The following is a 23,004-nucleotide window of genomic DNA, read 5'->3' on the forward strand; positions in this document are numbered from 1 at the left end:
ATGTTGACTTTATGGTCTACCTGTGTCTCCAAGTACTTCAGCAAAGATGTTAAAACATATCACTTATTTGTCCTAGGTACACTTTTCAAGAATTTCATGCTTGCAGTTAGGTTGTCATCTAACAAGATGCAGTTCATACAAAACATAGTGAATTTGCTTCTTAGCAAAGTCATGTCCAGGAACAAAATGTATATATGTTGTATATGTATATACCTTGAAACCAGTAATACAAAGAAGAAAAACAAACAAACACACAAAAACAAACAAACAAAAAACCTATTGCAAGCAATTAAAAATCAATAACACAATAAAAATAATAGTCATTCTCCACCACTTTTGATCCATGAAGTTACAGCATGGCCACAAATTATTTGAACACTTGTTACCAGTGGATTGCAGGGTCTAGGAATTATGGGCAGATATGATGACTTGAGTGGAAAACATATGCAGTGAAGGTATGTGCTCAAGGATCTTGTTCAGATCCTGTTTTCTTGCCCCTTGAACCATAAAGTCTGCCACAGAGTATGTTTAATTCGTGGTAGTTCTGTAGCACTGCAGCCTTTATTGGTATTGGAAGTGATGCTGCCAGTGGGGAAAATTAGAATATAGATTTAATTCTACTGTCCTGTTCCCAGCTTCATGGAAACAATCTCTTGACAATCTCGTAAACGGGCAGAAGTTGCAGTATTGTCACATAAGTAGCACAATTTTAAACACAGTTATCAAAAGATAATATTTGAAATTGGGCCGTTCACAACAAGAAGGACATTGAGGTGCTCAAGAGAGTCCAGAGAAGGGCAACGAAGCTGGTGGTGGGTCTGGAGAACAAGTCTTATGAGGAGCAGCTGAGGGAGCTGGGGTGTTCAGCCTGGAGAAGAGGAGGCTCAGGGGCGACCTTATCGCTCTCTGCAGGTAGCTTAGAGGAGGCTGTAGCGAGGTAGGGGTTGGCCTATTCTCCCATGTGCCTGGTGATAGGATGAGGGGGAATGGGCTAAAGTTGCACCAGGGGAGTTTTAGGTTGGATATTAGAAAAAACTTCTTTACTGAAAGGGTTGTTAGGCATTGGAATGGGCTGCCCAGGGAAGTGGTTGAGTCACCATCCCTGGAGGTCTTTGAAAGATGTTTAGATGTAGAGCTTAGTGATATGGTTTAGTGGAGGACTTGTTAGTGTTAGGTCAGAGGTTGGACTGGGTGATCTTGGAGGTCTCTTCCAACCTAGACGATTCTGTGATTCTGTGTGAAAATTAGCATTTTCTATAAACAAGGACCTTCATCCAGCGGAGTCTTAGATTTCTTTCTGAAATATAAGAAACACATAAAACACAATTTATAATGAATTATTGCTCTGAGTAGCTGAATGTGAAATGAAACCTTCACCCACAGTGATCAGAAGTATTGCAGATGGGTCAAGATATTGTTTATTTTCAGAGAAGATCTCTAAATTATAGAGTCTGTTATTCTTATGTGGCCCAGATAAGTCTATTGACCCTCCACAGATTCACTCCAAAGGGCTAGAAGATGGAAAGGATTTTGGCTGCTGTATAATTGGGTGAGTGCAGGATGCAGTGGAAAAAAACCCTTGTGCATACAATAAGCACAGGTATAGGGTAAGAAGTTTATATCAATATGCTGATGAACAGATTCTCGCAGATTTTTTGATTGACTGAAGGCCTTGAGTGTGTCTTACACACAGTGTGACAGTCTTTAATTGCAGTCTTTATGTTATTAAATTGAATATAAAAAAAATAACTTTTCAGCATTCTTTTTTTTTTTTTCTGGTGTATATGGAATAATTCTGTTTTGTAGTACTATTGTAACACCTATGAAATTTGGACTTCAGCTACCTCATACCCTTCTTTTTCTTTATGGATGCGTGTTTCCAGATTATTCCTCCCTGATACACCTCTGCCAGCATCTGCTTGCAGTGAGTTGGCGGGGGTGGGGGGTGGGGCTCAGAGGTGTCATGGACGATGCAGTCTGCTCAAACCTCCATGCTCACGAAACAGAAATCGCCGACAGCTCTCCCTCCTGGGCCCTGCAGGTGTACCTGACAGCTGTCACGGTGTATGGGCTGGAGGGGCAGCTGACCGGCCTGGAGGACGCGGCACGCAAGATCAACAGCATTACGGCAGAGTCGGAGCTGGCCGAGCTGGAGGATCAGGTGGCCACAGCAGCCGCCCAGGTTCATCACGCGGAGCTTCAGGTGAGGACGGCAGCTCCTCCCCACCTGCAGTTTCACACTGACTTCCCTCGTGCTTACCTTTTGTCTGTGCACACTTAGTTGTAATATTCTTTTGTATCACAGCGAACTCGTGATCCAAGGATACACAGCTGCGTCACAGGAGCTGAGTAAAGCATAACTGAGATGTGTCACTCAGCGCAGCCAGATGTACTGCAATTATTTCTTCCCCCAGCTAGTTTTTGGACAACAGCATGTTACTGTAGTACTAATACTGTACCTGCTCCTTGTTCCCAGGCAGCTCGCATGGTGTGCTCTGTCGTGTGCGTGCCTGTTGTCTGACTGCAGATATGGTCTTAGGTAGTTCTTCTACTCAGCAGACTGTAGAGCACTTTGCAAAAGAAGCCAGTGTCAGTACCAATCTACCAAAAAAGACCAAAGGCAGAACCCAGAATTTGCAAGTCTGCCTTGGGATTTAGCTGCTGAGCAGTGCACATCCCAGCCAAAAGGCAATTGCTCGTGTGTGCTGCAGTCTAGTTTCTCCGTAGTGGGCTCCAGAAAGTCTGGGGCTCTGAAGAGAACTTCATGACCTGGTGCAGAAAGCTGAATGAGGTAAGGCTGTCAGACTGCAAGGGAATAATGACCTGAATAATGGCTAGCAGCAGTGGCTTACTGACCAGTCTGTACCACATGACGCACTCTGACATGCCTGTGCCAGACGTTAACAGGGATGTACCCATTTATTTTCTTCAGTGACAGCACATTCAAATTAGGATTGAGCAAAGATCTCAAAGTCCTTCCTGATGTCAGAAGTGCACTGATGAAATAGATGGCAACCTGGCAGTGTCATCTTGTTGGCCTTGGTCACTAATTTATGTTACATATATTAATGGACATGAGAAGCGAGGAGGGGAGAGGCCTGAGCTATGAGAGCAGGGTGACAAAGAAGGTAACATGCAACTGATCCATCTGCAGCGTGAACAGCTTCAGGTATCGTCGTTAATCAGGAGTCTGATTATATGTGCAGCTGAAGTCTGACTTCTCTGACACTTTTTCCCTTTTGGTGACACTTGTATCTGCTAGTCTCTGCCTCAGTCTAGTTTCTCCCCAGATGTTTGTTTCCTTGACCTTTTGTTTTTCCTAGCAACTTGTTTTTCTTTGAGTGTTTTTACACAGTGTATACTTGCATTTCTGTTTGTTTGACATACATGTACATTCAAATTATAACAAATATTCAAGATCAAACATTTGGATTTTGAGACAGAGGGTGTACCTTGTGTGTGCATGAAATTAATTTTGAATTAGGAAATGTGTTCCACAAAGTAATTGTTTAAATGTAGCCTTTGAAAAACACATGCTTGAATGAACATGGAATTATGTAGCTAGCAGTAACTGGGAGATGGCAGACAGGGGTTTCTCTCCTTCTTTGTTTCCTCACAAGGAACAAAATGCCTCTTCATTGGAGTCACATAGTAGGTTGGAATGTTCTTTTACTTCATCTTTACTAACAAATTAATCCCTCTGACATTAGGACTAAAGAATACAGGAGAGCAAAGTGTCAGAATTGATGAAGAAATCAGCCATCTGTTCATATTTTGTGATTAAAGAAGATTTGACTGGGGGGAGGGATATGTTTTAGTAGTGGCATCCATAGTAATTTTAAAACTTCTTTTTCCCCCTCCCCATCTGTCTTTCTCTGTCTCTTATTTTCTTTGAAGATTTCAGATATTGAGAGCAGAATATCAGCTCTCACTGTTGCAGGCTTGAATGTGGCTCCATGTGTTCGCCTGACAAGGAAACGGGATCAAAAGCAAACAAACCAGGTGCCAGAACATTATGTAGTATTCAAAAATACATTGGGGAAATCTTGCCTCTTTTTCTGTAATGGAGTTGAGTAATGCATATGTGTTGTTAACAGATGCATACAATAGACACATCAAGACAGCAGAGGAGGAAACTTCCAGCTCCACCAATAAAAGGTGCACTTGTTACATATGATAAATTTATAGTCCCTCTTTATAAGTTTCAATGCAATGTACAGTTCAGAAGAATAGGGGAAAGATGAAGTTATAAAATGAACAGATGTGTCTACATTCCTCATTTTCCATCGCACTTGCAAAAACAAAACATACATTTGGCACGTAAAACATCACCACTTCCTATTTCAGTGGAAAATATGACAGTGGCAAATTAACAGAAACAGAACAGAAGGTTGGGAAAAGCAAATGAGGACTGCTAGATGCTTGTCCTATAAAAGTCAGGCCACTGCTGAGGTGTGGCCAGGTTTAGGCTGCAAGGGCCAAGCTGTCACAGTGCTAACTATGAATAGCCACTTGCCACTCTCCACAGCCCACAGCTGCTTTCTTAAAGACTATGCCTACTGAATTCAGTCCATGTTATCTGGCTCAGTAATGTTGCTGGTATGTTAGGGTATGGCTGTGAGTTGTTGTTTGTTTGTTTGTTTGTTTTAAATATGGTTCTCTTTTCTTTTCTTTCTTTTTTTTTTTTTCTTTTTAAACCTGCAGTGCATTATCTGTGACAATTCTGGGGCCTGCTTCACCTTGTTTTACTCTTGTGTAATTCTAATGATTGACACGACCTTAAACTTTAGTAAACTTTAAGGTGCACAGCCTGCTGTTTTTCATGTAACTTAAATTGAGCTTGTCTTATGTGTTTGAGGGGAAGTTTTTTCTCTCTAGAAGCTGTGACTCTTCAAGAGCATTATTACATTCTCTTCAATCTGTAAGGTGAAAAATTTCCTTTGTTGTATTTTTAGCAGGTGAAAAAATAGATTGTTCTCCAATTACCACTGTCAGAACGTTTAATAGAAACTTCATGCTTCAAGGATCTCTAACGCAAAGAACTGAAGAGAGGAAAAGCACTGCCAAGGACTTCATGGTAAAATCATAATATATGTTTTCAAAAATGCTATTAAAAGCAGTAAGTAGAAATATAGAGGTATCAGTGTATATGTTTCAGCATCTTCACAAAATTCCTCTTAATAGGTGGAGGAAAAAGAATAGAGAATGCTGAGGTAACTCTGAACAAATGTGTCCAGTGTCCTGGAAGCTGTCTGACTATAGCGGTATGTAGCAGCTGTGTGCTCCAGAATGTTAGCCTGTAGGAATATATCACAGCTGCCAGGTCTACAGGAATGTGCTACCCTTATTTAAAATTAAGAAATAAATTAGTGGACCTGCAGTTCAGACCCTTCCAGTACCAATTTCACAGCATAATTCTGCAGGTGAGGGTCACCTCGAATCTTAGTGATTTTTGAGAAAAGTTCAAAGCTAGCATAAGTGAAATTTAAGGAGTAGACAGGCTGCACATTGACCCAGCAGGATTTGAACAAGTAGGTTTCACTGTACGGCTGTCAATCATTTTCTTCTCTAGCAGCTGTAGATGCATAAGAAGAAAAGATGACTAAGTGGTCTACCACTAGATATGTGTAAAACAGGTAGGGAGGTGAGAAAGGGAAGGATCTGGCTCCCTTCAGCAACCTTGTTTTGTGTTTCACTCATGTTTCTTTCTTTCCTGTCCCTCTCTGTTCTAGGAACCTGCTATAGGATCTGCTGTGATGTACTAAACTTATACTTCTCTACTGCCAATAACACACTGCCTAAGGCTGTACACTAGAGTGCCTTTACTTAACAGCCATTGTGTATGTCCAGCTGAAAATGGACCCTCAAGAACCCACAATGCCTCAGTTACAGGGCTTCGTTTGGATACCTCACTGAGAAATCTGTCCAAGTCTTCAGCATTGTGGTCTGCTAAAGGAAACTCTGCCTTAAAGTTCTCACAAGACTCTAGAAAGGATGATGAGTTTCAAAAGCAAGGCTCCACATTTTAAGATGCACTTTTTCTCCCCATTGGTTGTACTAAAGTATGTTGTCTTTAAACTACAGTATGTTTTTGTACACTCAGTCAATCATAATTACAGGCCAATATTTCATTCAAAAAGAATGAACAAAGCAGACTTGTGATCCACATTTTCTGGCCTCTTAATGTTCATGTAGGCATCTGTCTTGTCGAGCAATAAGAACAACTCCGTGCAGTGTATGCTGCTTTTCAGCTACTTGGTGGGAGTGGAAAACCTGTGTACCTAGCTCTGCTCTCCAGGAGCCAGTGGAAGTTTTGACAAGGTTGGTAGGAGGAGATGCGATATACAAAGACTTCTCAGTTCCCTGAAAATACATTTGGCAGAGTTAATGTTCTAGCTCCAGAGCTAGGTATTTGCAGTTGGTGGCAGGGGGGAATGTGGATGTCATGCTGAGCCATGAATTGGTGGTAAGCAGCAGATGTGGACCAGATGTCTGTTGAGTTACAATCCCAGCATCTGGATGCATCTGAACACTGTTGTGAAACCAACACCTTTGTCTGTATCATTCTTCTTGGTATCATTGTCCCCTTGATGGCATCTAACCATGCTGTAGTTGAGAATAAATTCTGACCAAATCTTTAAGATTGGAAAAAGAAAGTAAAAGCATTGTGGATGAGATCTCTGCTGACTGGCTGATGGCTGCAAGGTGGCTGTAAACTATAAGAGATTCCCTTTGGCTGCTTCCTTTTCTGAGGAGGGGACAAATGTAGCCCAGAAGTCTTTTCCTTTACTAGTCTGTAGCCATCGTGGAGTAGCTGGGGCCTGTCACTGGTGCCATATGCACCCCATTACCATTGGACCACTCTGAATCAGATTGTGGACAGTGAAATTTCTTCTTTCATTTCCTGAAACCCTTAAAAGGGGAACCAAACCCTGGAAGGCCCTTGATCAAATGCCAAGGAGTGAAGATGCCATTTACAGAGTGTTCCTCTGGCCCTTTTGGGGGAGGGCCTTGCCAATTTGTGGTACCTTTTCCTCTGGGGAATACAAAGGAGGTAGTTAGAGGAGGTGATTGTGATATTCTACATCAAATTCAGTGCAAGTACCCAAATGCATTCTGCACTGATGTGAAATCATGCTATGAAGGAGAGCATGAGCTGGTAAGTTCCCTGTCAGCACTAAGGAGCCTTGGGCCAGAGAACACCTCTCTTCAGTGAGATGCCTCTATCTTTTGCTAGTACTAGCTAGGGGGCTCTGAGGTTGCACCTGGCTGACTTCATGGCTTCTTTTTTTTTTTTTTTTAAATTGCTGTTAAAGCATACAGAAAGCTCAAGACAGAAAACACTGAAAAAAAATCAGACTGGTCTCAAACAGTTTGTTCCAATTTTTCAGTCCACTCAGAAGACAGTAACCTGATTTTCAGAGCTGGCAATGAGCTTTCTCAAGAGCAGCGGGTACCAGGAGAGGAGGAGAGCTGCTTCTTTCCCCAGGTTCCCAGCTAGCAGAGCACCCACACGTTACCTGCCAGCTGGCAGGAACATGGTCCCCTGGGACACTGGGCCATGACATGCTTGTGCTTGGGCAAGTATGAGCAAAACTTGGCAAATCTCCTGACTACATTGGGGTTTGGGGGTCAGGTGGGGTTGATAAAGGATGGCAGGATGGGATGGTTGGGAAAACAGTTCCAGTTACAAATCTGTCACCTATATTTGAAGCCAAGTTTGTCAGCGTGCTGATGTCCAGCTGTAGGTAAGGAACTGTCAGAATATATACAGCCATCTTCTCACCTAGAAGACACAAGTGTCGCTCTGTCTCTTTGATGAATTACCATCTGCCGAAGGTCTGACTCGATATGTTTATTCTGGGTGAAATTATGCCTTCTCTTACTCTCACACAATACTAGTTCTCTGGAACTGGTTTGCACAGATGTGAGGGTAGAATTTGGCCCGCTTTGTTTAATATATAAATATATATATAAAAGATAGATTTTATTTATATATGCAGTCCAGTAAAGGAGATTAAACAGAGTAGGATGCTTAGGAATTTTCTTTTATTCAGTCTCCTCCTCCTCCCTTGACTGTTCTCATGTATGTATACAATACATTCCCAGGTTCTGGTTTATGCAGGTATGCGTGTTATGAAATGTCATTAATGGTGGTTGGTCTACATATTCGTCTAATAATAATAACTAATGTTGTGTATGTAATATCAATGCAGAAATTACTAATTTTAATAGAATAACTCTTTGGCTTTTGTTCTGTTAGTGTGATTTAAATAAGCCAACAAATTTTGGAATAGGTTGTTTTCCTTAAGAGGCATGAAAAGCAACTATTATCATGTTACAATGTTAAAATATTCAGTCTTCTTTGACAGAAAAATGTGTACTGTGTAAGCATTGCAAAAAGAAAAAAGAAAAAAAATCCTACCTGCTATAAGGCATTTGAATTTTTACAAATGTTTATTGTGCCAAATATGTGCAAAGATATAATTTACTGTTTAAAAAAATCATAAAAACATATGTTATAGCACACAAAGAATTATTTTGTCATCAAGTAATTTCAATCTTTAGTGTTAATATTTATATTTAGATTAATTTTTATAAATGAAAATATTTTAACGGGTAAAATGAAGACTATATGATCTATTTGATTAAGTCTGAGTAAATATTAAGCTTGCCTTGTTGTTATCAGCATACTCACCAAGAATTATTGTCAAGAAAATTATAAAAGAGTAAAAGCAATTTATGAAAATAATGCCTTTTTCAAGGACTTAATTCATAAATTAAACACAGACGTTCTCCTCTGTGGTGTGGATTCATGTGCCCTTCCGGTCAGGAAACATGCTGACCATGCTGCTGCACGCAGCTCTTCAGGTACTGCCACATCACAAACCACCCATTCTCTGTTAAACACAGGAGATGGGCAACTCCAGAGTCACCTTGTTCAGTTGAGAGGAGGAATAAGCATTAACACACTTGGTTCAGGTTGCTTTTGGCTGGGTTGGGGCAAGAGGGATCCTGCTAAGAATATTTGATGGTGTCTTCTCCAAACCATCATGCCTGTGCGGTGAAATACGATCTCAAGCAAGCAGAATTTCTGTAACTCTCGCTGGGATTGCTACCAAAGGATAAACTGAGCAACAGCCCTGCCAATAATCTTAGTCTGGTATTTTCAGAGCCTCATAAGACAAATGATAATCAATATATATTTTTTTATCAGCTTAGTTTCTACACCATGAGGGTGTTCATTTAAACTAATGTTTTTTAAGTAAGTAACACTTTGGGTGAGCAGATATGTTGATTATAAATAGCAATAACTACCTTAGTATATAAAAATCCACTCCTTGTTGATAGACCACTCACAAACAGAAAAAAAGGGTTGAATTATCTGTTATAATTAATTCAACCACCAGCAAATTTTAGTAGTAGTTGTAGCAAAGCACAACTAGAAATGCAAGTTCATTCTAATTTGCAATTTGCATTAGGATTCATGGCCTGGATTTAACCATCATTCATTAGCTAAATTGTAAGCTATCTTTTTTGGATATACGCCATAGATTAAACTGCATTTGAATATTCTTGCTGGTAGTAGTAATCAATCGAGATTAAACATATTGCAAATAACACTTCTTATAAAATGAGTATAACAAAGTTAATTACTGTGGCAAATATGACCGTTAAACCACAACCCAAGGCTTATTGATGTGGACTAATGTGGTAGTTTGTACATTGCTTGTGATCCTCAGAGAGTGGCTTCAGCTTGATCAGATAGTGTACTTAAAAACAGCAACATTGTTTTAAAGGTTATCAGATAGTTTAGGCCCTTAACCATTTTGGTACACGATAATACACCATGATAATGGTACACGATTACACGCAGTAAGCACAAAACGACTCTGAAGAGTTTAATTAGCCAATTTTTTCCTCATTTTCTGACCTTCAGCAGGGTGAAAATACTTATCTTTGACAGAAGCTCCTTTTTGTTCATTAATGTATCTCTCCAGAAGCATGGGAAGAATCATAAAAGGCCAATGGGTTGCTCAGGGCGCCATTCCCGGAAGTGGATGTTAACAATCTCTATAACATCTACACACAGAGCACGAGCATTTCATGCCATTAATGCAGGTACATTGAAAATTAGTGAGAGTCTTTTTTCTTTCTTCCAACTATTGCTTTTTATTTTTACATACGAATAGCCATTGACTGTGAAATGTGACAGAAAGGTTTCATGATACACTTAACACTGCAGAGTTTAAATCCCAGCACAGAAGCTGTTTGTTTTTTGGTTAAACCTAACGCTACAGTGCATGGTATCATTACAGCTCAGGAAAGAGACTGGTGAGGTATAGGAGGGAAGAAGCCCTTTTAAAAGCTATGTTTGCACTTGGTGCTAGTGTCAATGCATTGTCTTTTACCTGCACCCCAAATGTGTTTGTTTTTGGAGGAATTTGCACAAGAAGCAAAGAGAGGAGAAGCATGGGATTGCTAGACAAAAGCAGAACTAGAGGTCTGATGTGCAGGGGAGGGGCAATTCAGAGAGCAGAAGTTAGGTCACCACCTCAGGACACAGATGTCACCAGTCACTGTCCTCTGCATCCAACACTTTTTGTTCCCACAAGGCATTCAAGATGAAATCCAGGTGCCTGTTCATGGGCCTCAGGCTGCCACGGCTGCTTCTCATCTGCCTCTTCCCAAACCGACCGATGGGGCGAACGCCACGTCCCACGTACCAAAAAGGATCAATCTCAGGACCTGGAATTCAAAGCACTGGGTGAAGCATCTACTACTGTATGTAAAGGCAGCACTTCCTGAACACCTCAAGGGCATTAAACAGTTTATTAGTAGCTCAGGAGAAAAGCCAAGGGGAAGGGCTGCAGCCAGACACAACTTTCTGGTGCCTGTGAGGGTCGCTTGCCATATGTTGAACCTAAAGAAAGAGCATTCAGATGCAAAATTAATTTTCATCTGTCTGTTCTGCATAACCTGCAATTCTGGAAGAGGTTACAAAGCAGCCTACATCCAGGAAGACCACAGCAGTTCCCTGGTCTGCCCCTTTTAGACTATCCCCTCTGAGGTGCCCAAAATCCTGAAGGTCCTACTTTGCAGCGTTCATTTCTGCTCTACGTACCATCTCTAAAGGCTAACAAATCCATTGGATTGCAGGGAGGGTTCCTGTGCTAGAGGTACACATACAAACCTAATTCTCCTTCAATTGTTTTCATGGATGATTTTTTTTTCGTTTTAATGCTTATGAAATATACTCATAATTGGCTTATTTTATAGCCTGGTGTAGTTCTACAGCAGGTGTGGAGAGGGTATAGTTGTATTAGAAGACTAAGATATAGTGGCAGGGAAAATATGCAAAGGTGAAGCTTCCCCAAAGAAAGCCAAATCATTGCAAAGCCAGTGGGATGTCAGGAATAGGAAATAGATCTCAATTTAAGTGCATCATACAGTATCCAAGTCACGCTAAAGTCTCAGGCAAGGCAGCAGGATTTTCCCCTGTGTGTATCCCCACTTGAACAGAGAAAACAAAACAAAACAAAAAATCCACTTCGGCTGTAAATTTCTCCATACACCCTGTAAGTGTTTCAGCACAGTGTTTAACATCCCACTGCTCACCAAAACCTAAGCCATTTCATATTTTTCACTCAAGTACCTAAACCAAGGCTCCCCACATCTCTAATTGTCTTTGAAAGCGGAAAGAAGTGCCACTGAGAACCCACGTGCCTTACTCCCCACACCCAACTCTCTCCCACTCCACGTTCAATCATCACCCATTGCTCCTTGGAGGGAAGGTGAGATATCATGATCCAGATTCTCTCAAAAATATTTTGTATTCTGTGTTAGCATTTCCTTAGGACATTCAGAATTATCCTTCATCTGGGCAAGCTCTGTTCTTCACAGTATATCTGAATGAGTATGCTTCAACCACTTTTATTTTGACTTTCAGACAACTTGTAATTCCAGACAGACATGAAGATCCCTGTAAAGCAAATTTAAGCTACTGGCACATGCTGCTTTGTTACTCCTTAGAAGCAGCCATGAACTGCCACAGATCTACAGAATATAGCTGAAAATTAGATGCTTAAATAGTCAATGTGTACTGCCTTGCATTTTCTTCATCAGTCTTTTGTAAATTCGTGTCTCCTCTGGTGTTTATAAAAAATTACAGTATTTTCCTTGGCAAAGTAAGGGTCATGAGGTGGAGATTAAGTTAATGTAAATTGAAGAACAGGATTCCACACCACGCTTTATCCATCCATTTTATCATGGAAACACCCACGTGGATTTGCTGCTGATCTTTGCCTGACAGTGCGACCCTGATCCCTTGATGCACCAGAGGCCACAAGGTCATCATATAGGGGTCCACCACATTACGTCAGGTGAGACTCATACTTACTTCTGTTGTCTATCTGATGTTTAAATGGCCTGCTCTGTCCTGAAGCAAAGCTGAGAGATACCAAGAGCACCAGCATGTAGACAGTGACCAACTTTAAGTGCTTTGGTGACCACTGGGCACGTGGTGTCCACGAGATCAGATGCCACATGGTGGAGTGGTGGTAGGAAGGCTGTGAGGAGAAAAATGGGCATAGGGAACACATATGAGTTAAAGCCCTCAAGGTGAAGGAAGGTGTCAGTTGTAACAGTGTGTTCCTGTCAGAGCCATTTCATGACTAAGTCCTCTGAAACCCAGACACTGGGAATGTCCTGGGTATTTCTGTTTAAAGACAAAGGCTGTACAGTGAAACATCTATTGAGGTAAGTTTTCAACTTGGGCTTTTCCCCCATCATCCATAAAAACCTATGGCACAGCTTTACATGACACTTGAATCCTGGCCCTGAGGTTGCTGTTTGCTGACTTTCTGTGTGCCCCTCTGTATGGTCATGGGCATTGGCCATCAGAGTGTGTTTTAGCCATTATCTCTATCATCCTTTCCACACTTGTGAAATATATTTAACATTTGCAATTTACACAATCTCTTTAAAACTAAGTGCATTAGAAAGATTTACTGAAAGGGAATGTTTCTCCCCTGTCAGCTCATCCTTTCACAGACAGCATGCAAAAGTATGATTTCCAGTTATGGTTTCCACTGTTAGATGTCCCAATCTTGTCAATGCATCCAGATGCAACCAGATGAGAAATCCCCAAGAGAGAAGGACTGTGCCTAGTCAAGCAAACAGCATCCAGGAGGTAAAGAATCCCGGGCTCTGGTTATCACTACATCCTATCTATGTGACATTTTGGGCAAGCTACATCGCAGCAGTTCTCCCAGCTGTAATACTAGGAGTCTACCTTGTAATGTGCGAAATTTGGCCATATTTGATGGTCTGGAGCCTCTGCATACAGAAGTCAGTAGAAGCCCTGTTTGCTTAAGTATTAGCTTAAGAGTAGATACACAGGCAAAGAGCTACAGGAAGTACTTTTGGCTATGCCCACACAGAGGCTGCGCCCTGTGTAAGGGTGGGATTTTTTTCCCCCGTTGTTGCCTGACCACTGTAATGCTAAAATTTTAGCTCACTTTCAGTGTGGGCAGAGCAGGAATGAGAATCTTTTGATGGAAGATGTTCCCAAGAACACTGCAAGAGCAACAAAAGAGCACATGAAAAATCTGTCTATATCTTTCATTAAAATGCAGTCTAAAAGCTCTTTGAGCCCTAGTAATCAGTGAAGGTGTTTTTTTGTTTGTTTGTTTGGTTAGTTTTTTTTTCCTTCCCCACACTAGCAGTTACTTAGCAGGCAGCTAGGTGGAAAATGATTTTAACCAGTAATTTTAACCAAACTGTAAATTATTTTTTTAATTTAATATCTCAAGGCAATCAGAACTAAATGATCTTAGCATGTAAAACCACATGGGATGCATTCTGGCTTCAGTTTCAGCTGGTGTACATCTCTTGTTGCTCCATGTTTAACAATGCTTTAAACTCAGTGAGACAAAATGAAGATGTTTTGAGGAATTTCTCCTGTGTGCTTAGATGGCTGTAGACAGGATTTCCAGATTACTTGCTGTATGGTTTTATGTCTAGCTTTTCTGGGAACTGAGTGATCGAATGGAAGACCTGATGTTGAGCTCATTGGTAATAAAAGACAAAAATTTCCTAAGCAATGCTATGTCTCAGTCTCCATCAGGGGGTCCTGTGCCTAAATCAGCCATTCAGGCCACTTCCTAGAGTGCTGTTGTTTATCAAACTTTTTGTTCAGCTCCTTGACCTGGCTGGGGTTTCAGTGAAGCTCATGGTGTTCACTGCTCTTCACTAAGTAACATGCCATGCCATAGTCAGGGGACTCAGTACCTCTGATCCTCCCTATTTTTTCTCCTCCTAATTGTCCTACCCCTGCTTGTATGGGGAGAAACATAGGCACAGGTGCTGCCAGAAACTTGACCCAAAATGATGCTGAGCATCTTCAACTCCAGCTCCACCCTGTCACTAGGCATGAAGGAGAAGTACAAAACTCTGGTTACCGGCTCACAGGCCTTTGCATTGGCCCTGAGAAGCAACAGGACTGGGAGATGGTCTGTGATCTCCTCAGATACAGACCTGCCTGAGCCCACAGCCCACCTGCCTCCTTCCAAACAGAAAATTGGAAAACTAAGACCTCGTGTAGTCTTTTTGCCTGCTCTCCCTTTCCAACCATTAAATAATCACCAAAAAAAAGTTTAAAAAATTTACCAGTTTCAATAAAACTTGACACAATTAAAAGGTTCAGGAACAATTTTGTTCATGGAGTGCAGCATGAAGTTAGCACCACTGCCAACTCAGTCAGTTTGCTGGTTCTGCTTGGTCCCTGTGCAGGAAGAGCATTTAAACTTTGGCTGAGCAATATCTGTGACAGCAGTCCGGTAACTTCAATCGATATCAGAGAAAGTTACAGCTTGTTTAAGTAACCGGCAAAATTACAGTGAAGCAACTCATTTGTATTTCCAGCTAAGCCATTAAGGAAGTCATTGCACCTAGGTCCTGTTTGTCAGCTCTGACCATGCTATTCCCAGCTGAGGATATCAAAGAAATGTTGCTTTCCAGCAGCCTTGGAGTATAGCAAGTATCCCCAGCACCTCTGGCCCTGTCAACATCACAACTTGCTGTGGATATGCCCCATACAAGCAGTAGGAGGCAGCCTGGCCCTCCCTCTGGGCACAAGGGCTCAAAGCACACTGAACTTGAGTTCTGCTACAGGTCCATCTGGTCTAAACCTACAGTGGATATCTTCAGAAGACAAGGTACTATTAACTCTCTAAACCCTAAAATAGCATCTTACTCAAGACCAGCAACTGTGTTACCCTTTTCCTGTGCAAATCCAAGTGGCTTTCAGGTTTGAAAGCAGTGTTGGAAACCTCCACAAGAGCTCAAACCTAGGGTGACTCCAGGCCTGGGATCAGGCTCGCATCACCACTGTGCTGCAGGCTCCAGCCTGTGCTCTCCCTGCAGAGGCATGAAACTGCCCACAGGTTTCCTCGGCACTGCCTCCTTCACTGCCAAAACTGGGAAAAAGTGCATGGGACTGAGCACAGAGCACAGCTATGTACATTAATGTAGAGAAGCAAAAGCCAAAAATAAAAATTAAAACAAGGAAATCCAGCAGGAAAGAGCCAGGACAAGTGCCAAAGCAGCTAGCTGTCACTCACCTGTTTGCACCAAGGCAGTTCCTCAGGTAGCTGCTGTTCTGAGGAGAAGCAGGGTGGCTGCTGGGGGCTCATGGCTTTTATAGTGCAGAGAAGTGGGCTTGAAGGTGGGGGGAGTCAAGAGGTGGGCCAGGAGGACGTCAGCAGTGCTAGTGAGCAAAATTTAAATTCACAAAGGGAGGGGAAGAGAAGTGAGGCTCCCTTAGAAAGCTATTGATCAGGGCAGGGAGCAAGAGCCGAGGGCGGCGCTACATGGAGGCGGGGGCCTGGAAGGACATCTCGCTGAGGCTCCCCAGCACACCAAGATGAGAGCAGAGGGCAGGGGGCCACAGGCAGGCTGGGGCAGTGCTGGCTGCCATGCCCAGTGCAGGGCAGAGCCTGGCTGCCTGCCCGTGCTCCTCTGGCTGCTGTCCCACCTCCCCTTTTCGCGTGAGTCCACAGCTCTCATCCTGACCCGCAGCTGGGGCCAGCTCACCCCTGTGCACACGTGAGGCCCTTCAGCAACAAAGCACCCAAGCGACTGATCCACCCAAGCAACGGATCAAATCCCATCAGGCTCAGCTTGTGTCCAAGCACATGCTTATGAAAGTTGTGGTGGAGAAAAGTTTCATCAGCACGAGGCTAAGATCTCAAGCAATACTGCATTTCTACAGTAGCCATCTCTTCCACATGGCTATTTTTACCTCTCTCTCTTGACTAATGTGTCAGCACAGTTCTCGCTGTTACAGATCCCACAGCTTTAACAGCTATGACTGTATTTACTGTGAGGTTTTGTAGAGGATCAGCATTCACCCTGGCAGGTATTTCACTCCTCCGTTGCAACTCTGTGGAGAGGCTGAAATGTGGAGGGCCATGGGGCTCTCTGGAGACCGCGGTCTCTGTTGCAGATTCAGGGTCGTGCTCAGCTCCTAGTGAGAATGAACACCTGAAGAAACAGTTTGTAAACCTGTGCTTAAAAGACTTGGCCCTGAGACATGACTCAGTCCATAAGCTGCGACCAAGTAGGAGATACTGCAATGCCAACAGAACAAAGTGGGAGTTCAATAGCAGAACTGTCATTTAGTTTTCCTACAAAGACACCTCCAGCTGAGGAAACCTCAAAGTATAAATGACACTTTTTCACTGCAACCACCTCCCAAAAGAAATGAGTGATTTTTTATTTTTTATTTATTTGGGGGGAGGGGAGAGTGTAATTTGTGAGGTACTTGTACAAGGAAGCATGACTGAAATTCTGTTTTGCCCTGATCTTACTCAGTATCAAGGCATCCCCACCACCACCATCCAGGGGAGGGGGTGATCACTAATATGGGAGTTAAACTAAATTTCTCACTTATGTGTAGTAGTTTTCTCTACAGCCATGTGTATGAACACACACAGTAAGGAAGCCTAAGAAATACTCTTCTTTTCTCCAAATTCTACTTAGTAACAGCTAAAAGAAGTGTCTCCCTTATCCAAGTTTTCAAGAGTTTACTCAGACTACTTAGGATCACAATAGCAACATATGAAGAGCACTTCAAGTCCATGACAGCACAAGAGGTCTTTCTACAGCCAACACAATCAATATACATTCTTCCTTCAGCAACCTCCTTTTAGCATGTTCCCTTTGAACCTTGCAAACACTCACTACTTAAAAAATCAATCTGCATCCAAGAACCAGTCCATAGCTGTGCCTCCATTGTGCTAATTTGGTGTGCATGTGTGGAGGGGTTATCTTCGTAAGTAAAACCCTTCATTGTTTTGCATCGTAGCTCTTTTCCCTTATGACTCTACATGTTTATTTGGACCAGAAAATGTAGGTATCCTTTCTTGATCTCTAGTGGGCTATAGCTGGAGTGAGAGTTTTTTCTCTTCAGGATGTGTAGCATCTGTTCTTGTTTTGCTAAGTGATCGTATCATCTTAAAACAGAAGTAAAAGGCAAACTCATCCCTTTTACTCTTTCTAGTCTTGCTACCATTGTGACGTGAGACTTTCAACAGCACAAATAATTTTTACTGATTGATGCCTACATGACCATGTAAAATAAAATTGTGCAATATCTTCATCTAAACATGATATGCTTATTAGTAAATGATGCCTGAAAAATAATATGCCATAAAAAGAAAAATCATTATTAGGAGAGCCAGCATTTAAAATGCTCTAATATGCTCAGCTGCTTTCACTCAGGCCCAAGGTTCATCTGCTGCAGTATCTGGCTTTTGATGGTGGCCCACAGAGAATATCTAGGGAAGACTCTGCAAGCAAGGCAGTATATTTTGATGTTCCTCGCAAGAACACCCTCACAGGCCCCAGAGATTTGTGATTCAGAGACTTCCCAAGCCTAATATGTTTTTGTAGCAGGTAGCCCTTAATGGATTACTTTATCTTTCAGAGTTGCCTCTTGAACCCATGTTAATTCTCAGTATCCACATCACATGCCATGGATTTCACAGCTCTCTCCCTGCTACAAGAAGGATCAAATCCATGCCTCTGTTCTGGATGCACCACTTGCCAGTTTCAAGCACTTATTTTTTCATTTTTGCTTTTGGTCATTCTGCCTTCATGAAAGGTTACTGTAAAATGTTCTGGGCAATGAAGACTAGTCAGCTATGAGACAGTCTATTTAAATGAGCCTCATCAGGCATCTCTCTTACCAAAGTACTATTTTACTCCACCTTCATTGACTATAAGTAGTCATCTCTTTCCAGCAGGCCACAACCAAACTATCTTAGTGCTATCTATAGCACTGAGAGGCTTCACATAAATCATCCTGTCTTCTCAGAAGCTTTTCAGGAAGTTGTGATCTTATTTTATTTAGATAAGCTGTTCATAGCAAGACTTATGCTTTGGCTCAGGAAAGCAAGACAGCACAGAAATGCAAAAGACATTCATAATTAGGAGGAACTGGGAAAGAATGATCAAGGGAAAGGAGGTGATGAAAGCATGAACTGGGAAGATCATCTAGAGGACAGCTTGGCATGCAGTGAAGGGGCAGAGTTGTTACTACCTCCTTCTTTCTTCTGTGTTTACTGAGAAGTTGGGCACATGCACACAAACTAAACGTGAAAACCACCAAAGCAAAGGCATTTAATGCAGTTGGATAGAAAAACAAAAACATTTTATTTTCCAGCCCACCACTCTCATTGTTTCACATGCCAACATGAGAATAGTTCGAAAATACCACAGTGTTGAACTTCTACATAAGCCATGAATCTGCCCAGCCTTCATACTGAGGTAGAAAATGACTTATATGTTTGAAATGAAGTAATAAAATATGGCCATTCTGATTTTGCTTATCTTTGAATGAGAGGGAGAGATTTGAGATTTGTGCTGTCTGGAGCTGGAAATTCTTACCTAACTAACCAGGAAATATTATATCAGTGATTGAGAAGAGGCCCAATTGCACTAACTGAGTTTGGAGGATTCATGGAAAGTTGTATTCAATCTATTCTGAAAACCATGTCAAGTCAAGCAACAATGTGTGACCATTAATTATGTCTGGATTTACACTGAAGCTCTTCTCTACTAACATTATTCAGGTTTAGAGAAAAGCCAAGACTGGCTTTATTTTGGAGTAATTTTTTTCTTTGAGAAACAGGACCATCTAGTGGTTAAGACAGAAATTAGCCTCTTGCTCATCACGGAACAACAAATGAACCCCCACTAGTTTCAAACAAAAGCATGTGTATCTCAAAATCTAAACGTGTACCTGAAGCTAAACTGAACAGCTCTCTAACAAGTTGGACTGGATATCCAAGTGTTTACCACCACCACAGTGCCAGCTTTGCACAGTTCTCCAGTTATCGCTGGAACAACTGTTAGCAGCTGGGCAGCTCAGGCATGGGCTACAGATCAGGGCATTGATCAAGCTCCCTAAGCCCTTCCTTAGCACACTATGGAGGCTTTGCATCAGATTTAGAGCCCAGATGGAAAAATACAAGCCAGACTTGGCGTGGTTACAGCCACTTTCAAAACCACATTGCTGACAGTGTAGATAGAGGGAAGATTTCTTCTGAAACTTTTGCTATTCTTCCTCCCTGCTAGAGGCATTACACAGCCTTCAGCGTAGCACCTAGCATGGCTGTGAAATGCAGCTGGGTATAGTAGGTAGACCCATGTAGCAGGAGCAAGGAAGAGTACAGTTCACGAAAAGAAATCAAGGATGGAAGTAATTTGGCCTGTCTTGAAGCATCCAGCGCTGTATTCCAGCACTTGGTCATTATTTTCAGATTATCAACATTAGGCCAGAACAGTCATACCTCTGGTGCTGGAGTAGAGCTGAATTTGTGTATAAAGTAGTTGCATTGATAGAATACAGGATTAGTGCTGCTATTTGCTATTTGCACATTCCATGCACAATTGCTTTGTCAGGCAACTTAAACTGATGCTTGAACACTGCATACTTCAAGCAATAATTGCCTGGGTTTCCAGGCTGTAGCAAAGGACAGTCAGCACAGGGTCTGCTATGGCCTGATAAGGCAGAACACAGGACCATGAGCAATCCCCAGTTAAATTAACAGACCTTTTGGCTTTGTAAAGGCTCCTAAGGAATAAAAAATTCAGTATTAGGGTGCTGCACATGAAAGTGTGTGTATATATATATATGTACATATATACACAAACAAAAAAACAAAACCCCCAGTGTTGTTCATTCCACTTATTACAGAGATGATTGAAGGGAGCTTAAGGTAAGGGCATCCTTATGTGTACACATGCCATGACAGATATCATTCAGAATCGTACTTAAAGCAAGGCTTTAGCCCTTACCACATGGGTGACTTCTTCTTTCCTGACACATAGCTCTTGTGGTATTTCTGGCTCAAATTTCCAACACAACAATTCTCTGGAAGAACAATATTTCTCCCAACTGTCTGGCTTACTTGTTACTCCTGAAGGGCAGCTGAAGTACTCCTGGGGGTACTCAGTAAAGGTGTGGTTTTGAATTACCATGGCGTTGTGTGCAAAAGTATACTTGATGGCTCCATTGTGTCATATTTTTCATCTGCGTGCCAGTGAGTCCCTGGATTTCATCCTTGCAGCTGATCCAGTCATAAATAACCTTCAATGATTCACATACCATTTGACAGATGAACTGAGATACTGTCAAAGGAAAGCTCTAATTGCTATTCATAACCAGGTCTTGCAACCATTACACTTAAATAGCTTGAAGCCATGATCAGGATAATTAGAAAAGATGTTCTTCTTTTCCTGCAGAATAGTTGTCGAGTTCTATATTAGCCATGGAATAGCAAGAATATTGGTCCCAGACCATTGCTTAAGCACTGATATTAAATAGATATTAGGGAATGGGATTAACTCCAGTCTTGTCTCTAGAACAATTAGCTGCAATCTGAAATTTAACCCTAAGCAACAACACCTCTGGTTTCCACACAGGCTTTACACCTATTTTAACTGCTCATACCTAATTTATTTGCTGCTGCTAGGCCATGCCTGCTTGGCCCACCTTTCTGCAGCCAGGTGCAGCTGGAAGCCTTCACTACCAAGATTTTCACAGCCACAGCAGTGGATGCTCAAGGCCATGGAGAGGACTCAGTGAAGGCAAGGGACCTCTGGACAGCTGCCAAGGGGGCAAAAGTAGGAGAAGCACCACATCTCCAGCAGGATGCCACCTGTCTCTACCCACAGTGGCCAAAACCTGGTGCAAGATGGTGGCAAAGACAATGTTTGTGTCAGACCTAAGTGATGGATATGACATGGAGACCTGCAGCTCCCTCTGAGGAGGGCAGCTGAGAGAGAGAGCTCTTTGCATTGGCACAACCTTGCAGAGACCGCACACCAAAGCACATGGATGCTAAGGCTGGCTGCCAAGGGAACAATAAGCATGCCTGACATAGCCTTTGTTTTAATTGTCACCCACTGCATGCCAAGATGTGCAATTAGGATTTGTTTCCGTTCCCTCTGCAGCTGTCAAGGTTTGCACTTAAGAACTGGTTGTTCTGATTTTGTCAGGACAACGAAGTCACATCTTCTCAACTTATAAACCAGCTTTGTTGTTTCCCAGACACCAAATCTCTCATTTGTAAACTGTACAATAAATCTCACAGTTGCACCATGAGCCCATGGGCCTGGGTTAACCCTACTAAGGACTACAAGTACGAAACTATTTAAAATGTATAAAGGTTCAAAGTAAGCACAAGGACTTCTGCAGTGAGCAAAGAACTCACCTAAGCCTGCACACTTAGACTTTCGTTTTCTGTCTGAAGATCCACTGTCCTCTCATCCACAGCCTGTCCCAGCCTCTGTCCTCTTTGGTTGTCCCAGCAGAACTGTTGCAGTATTATGCAAGTGAAGTGGAGTTGAGGTTTTAAACTTTGAGTTTGTTTTTATAACCCCAAACAGTTTGCTGATCTATTTCATCATGATGCCTTACAGAGACAGTGGTAGTGGTCCAGACAAGGTAAAGAAACTATGAGCTGGGAGAAAAAAGGGGTGCCAGGAGGCCTGCTTTGCTGCTGGGAAAAAAAGTTTCATCAGATGATGATGGGTGAGCGAAAGATATAACAACATTTTGCATAGAGTCTTAGTGTTGGCAAAACCGCATCAGAGCCAAAAATTACCCATGTTAGTAGTAATGTAAGTTCTCTGAGAGAGGTGCTGTAGACCTCCTCGGGACATGTCCCTAAGGTTGGGTGTCTTGAGCTTGGTCAATCTGCCCAGAAGGTCTCTCTGTGTCTAGTTTGGCATCCTCAATCCACAGATGCTGTTCAAATTTGTAGCATGCCTCTGTGACTGAAGCAGGCACCACAAGCCTTGTAATTAGCATCTCCCCATCCTCCCATTGCTGTCCCCATAATGCACTTTGCAGACACCTGGGTAAGACTTAGACAACCTTTCTCTGCAAGCCATATTGCAGTGAAAGGCTTCAGTGATGGCAGCACACGGTAGGTAGAGGGTTTGTTCCATGACAAATCACCCTGCTTCCCCCAGGGGAAAGAGGAAATCCTCCCTGCAAAATGCAGGGAGGGAGGGAGGGAAGGAAGAAAGGAAAGAAGGAAGGAAGGGAGGGAGAGAGGGAGAAATATCGGTCCTGGCAGGCATGCCAATGCAACTAGGTTATTGTACATCTGCAAAGCCATTAATCACCTCCTGAGGACTGGCAAGCTTTGTAATGCAAGCACATCTTTTCAAGGCAGAGGTTTAAATGCAAGCATTTACCACTGCAGCCCCAACAAGGGAAGGAGCACGTGAGGAGGTGGTTTGTGTGGTGCTGACCGTCTCCCCCAACACACCCCTGACGTTGAACATCTTTTTGTCCAGGAAGGTATGCCTGAAGAAGAGGTTGTATTCCCAAATTGTCTGAATGGGGAGTGGTAAGGTGAAAGAAAAAACACCCCAATTCTACGACAGCTTAGAAGGTCAGCCCACCTTGGAAACACAGAGGGAGAC

General features: G+C 42.4%; 2 protein-coding genes across 15 annotated transcripts in view; one reads left to right on the forward strand and one right to left on the reverse strand.

The window, feature by feature from the left end:
- MYRIP (myosin VIIA and Rab interacting protein) overlaps positions 1 to 8,799 on the forward strand; it is a 254,003-nt gene extending 245,204 nt beyond the window's left edge. For 9 of the 14 annotated variants that reach the window (XM_083826509.1, XM_083826515.1, XM_083826517.1 and 6 more), the window contains 5 exons: positions 2,042 to 2,203; positions 3,898 to 4,002; positions 4,098 to 4,158; positions 4,956 to 5,077; positions 5,733 to 8,799. In XM_083826509.1, the coding sequence (XP_083682635.1) occupies positions 2,042 to 2,203; positions 3,898 to 4,002; positions 4,098 to 4,158; positions 4,956 to 5,077; positions 5,733 to 5,765 (483 nt within the window). In that variant the 3' untranslated portion in view covers positions 5,766 to 8,799. The remainder of the gene's footprint in view (positions 1 to 2,041; positions 2,204 to 3,897; positions 4,003 to 4,097; positions 4,159 to 4,955; positions 5,078 to 5,732) is intronic. The other 5 variants (XM_083826521.1, XM_083826513.1, XM_083826511.1 and 2 more) reach the window with 5 other exon arrangements.
- On the reverse strand, positions 7,461 to 18,276 carry LOC310895340 (uncharacterized protein). The gene is made up of 3 exons (XM_083826566.1): positions 15,624 to 18,276; positions 12,401 to 12,569; positions 7,461 to 10,749 (listed from the first exon to the last, which is right to left on the reverse strand). The coding sequence occupies exons 1-3, from the start codon at positions 15,693 to 15,695 to the stop codon at positions 10,571 to 10,573; spliced, it is 420 nt and encodes a 139-aa protein (XP_083682692.1). The 5' UTR covers positions 15,696 to 18,276; the 3' UTR covers positions 7,461 to 10,570.
- Between the last annotated feature and the right edge of the window lie 4,728 nt (positions 18,277 to 23,004).

Source organism: Anser anser, assembly GCF_964211835.1.
Source record: "Anser anser genome assembly, chromosome: 2".
Taxonomy (NCBI): Eukaryota; Metazoa; Chordata; class Aves; order Anseriformes; family Anatidae; genus Anser; species Anser anser.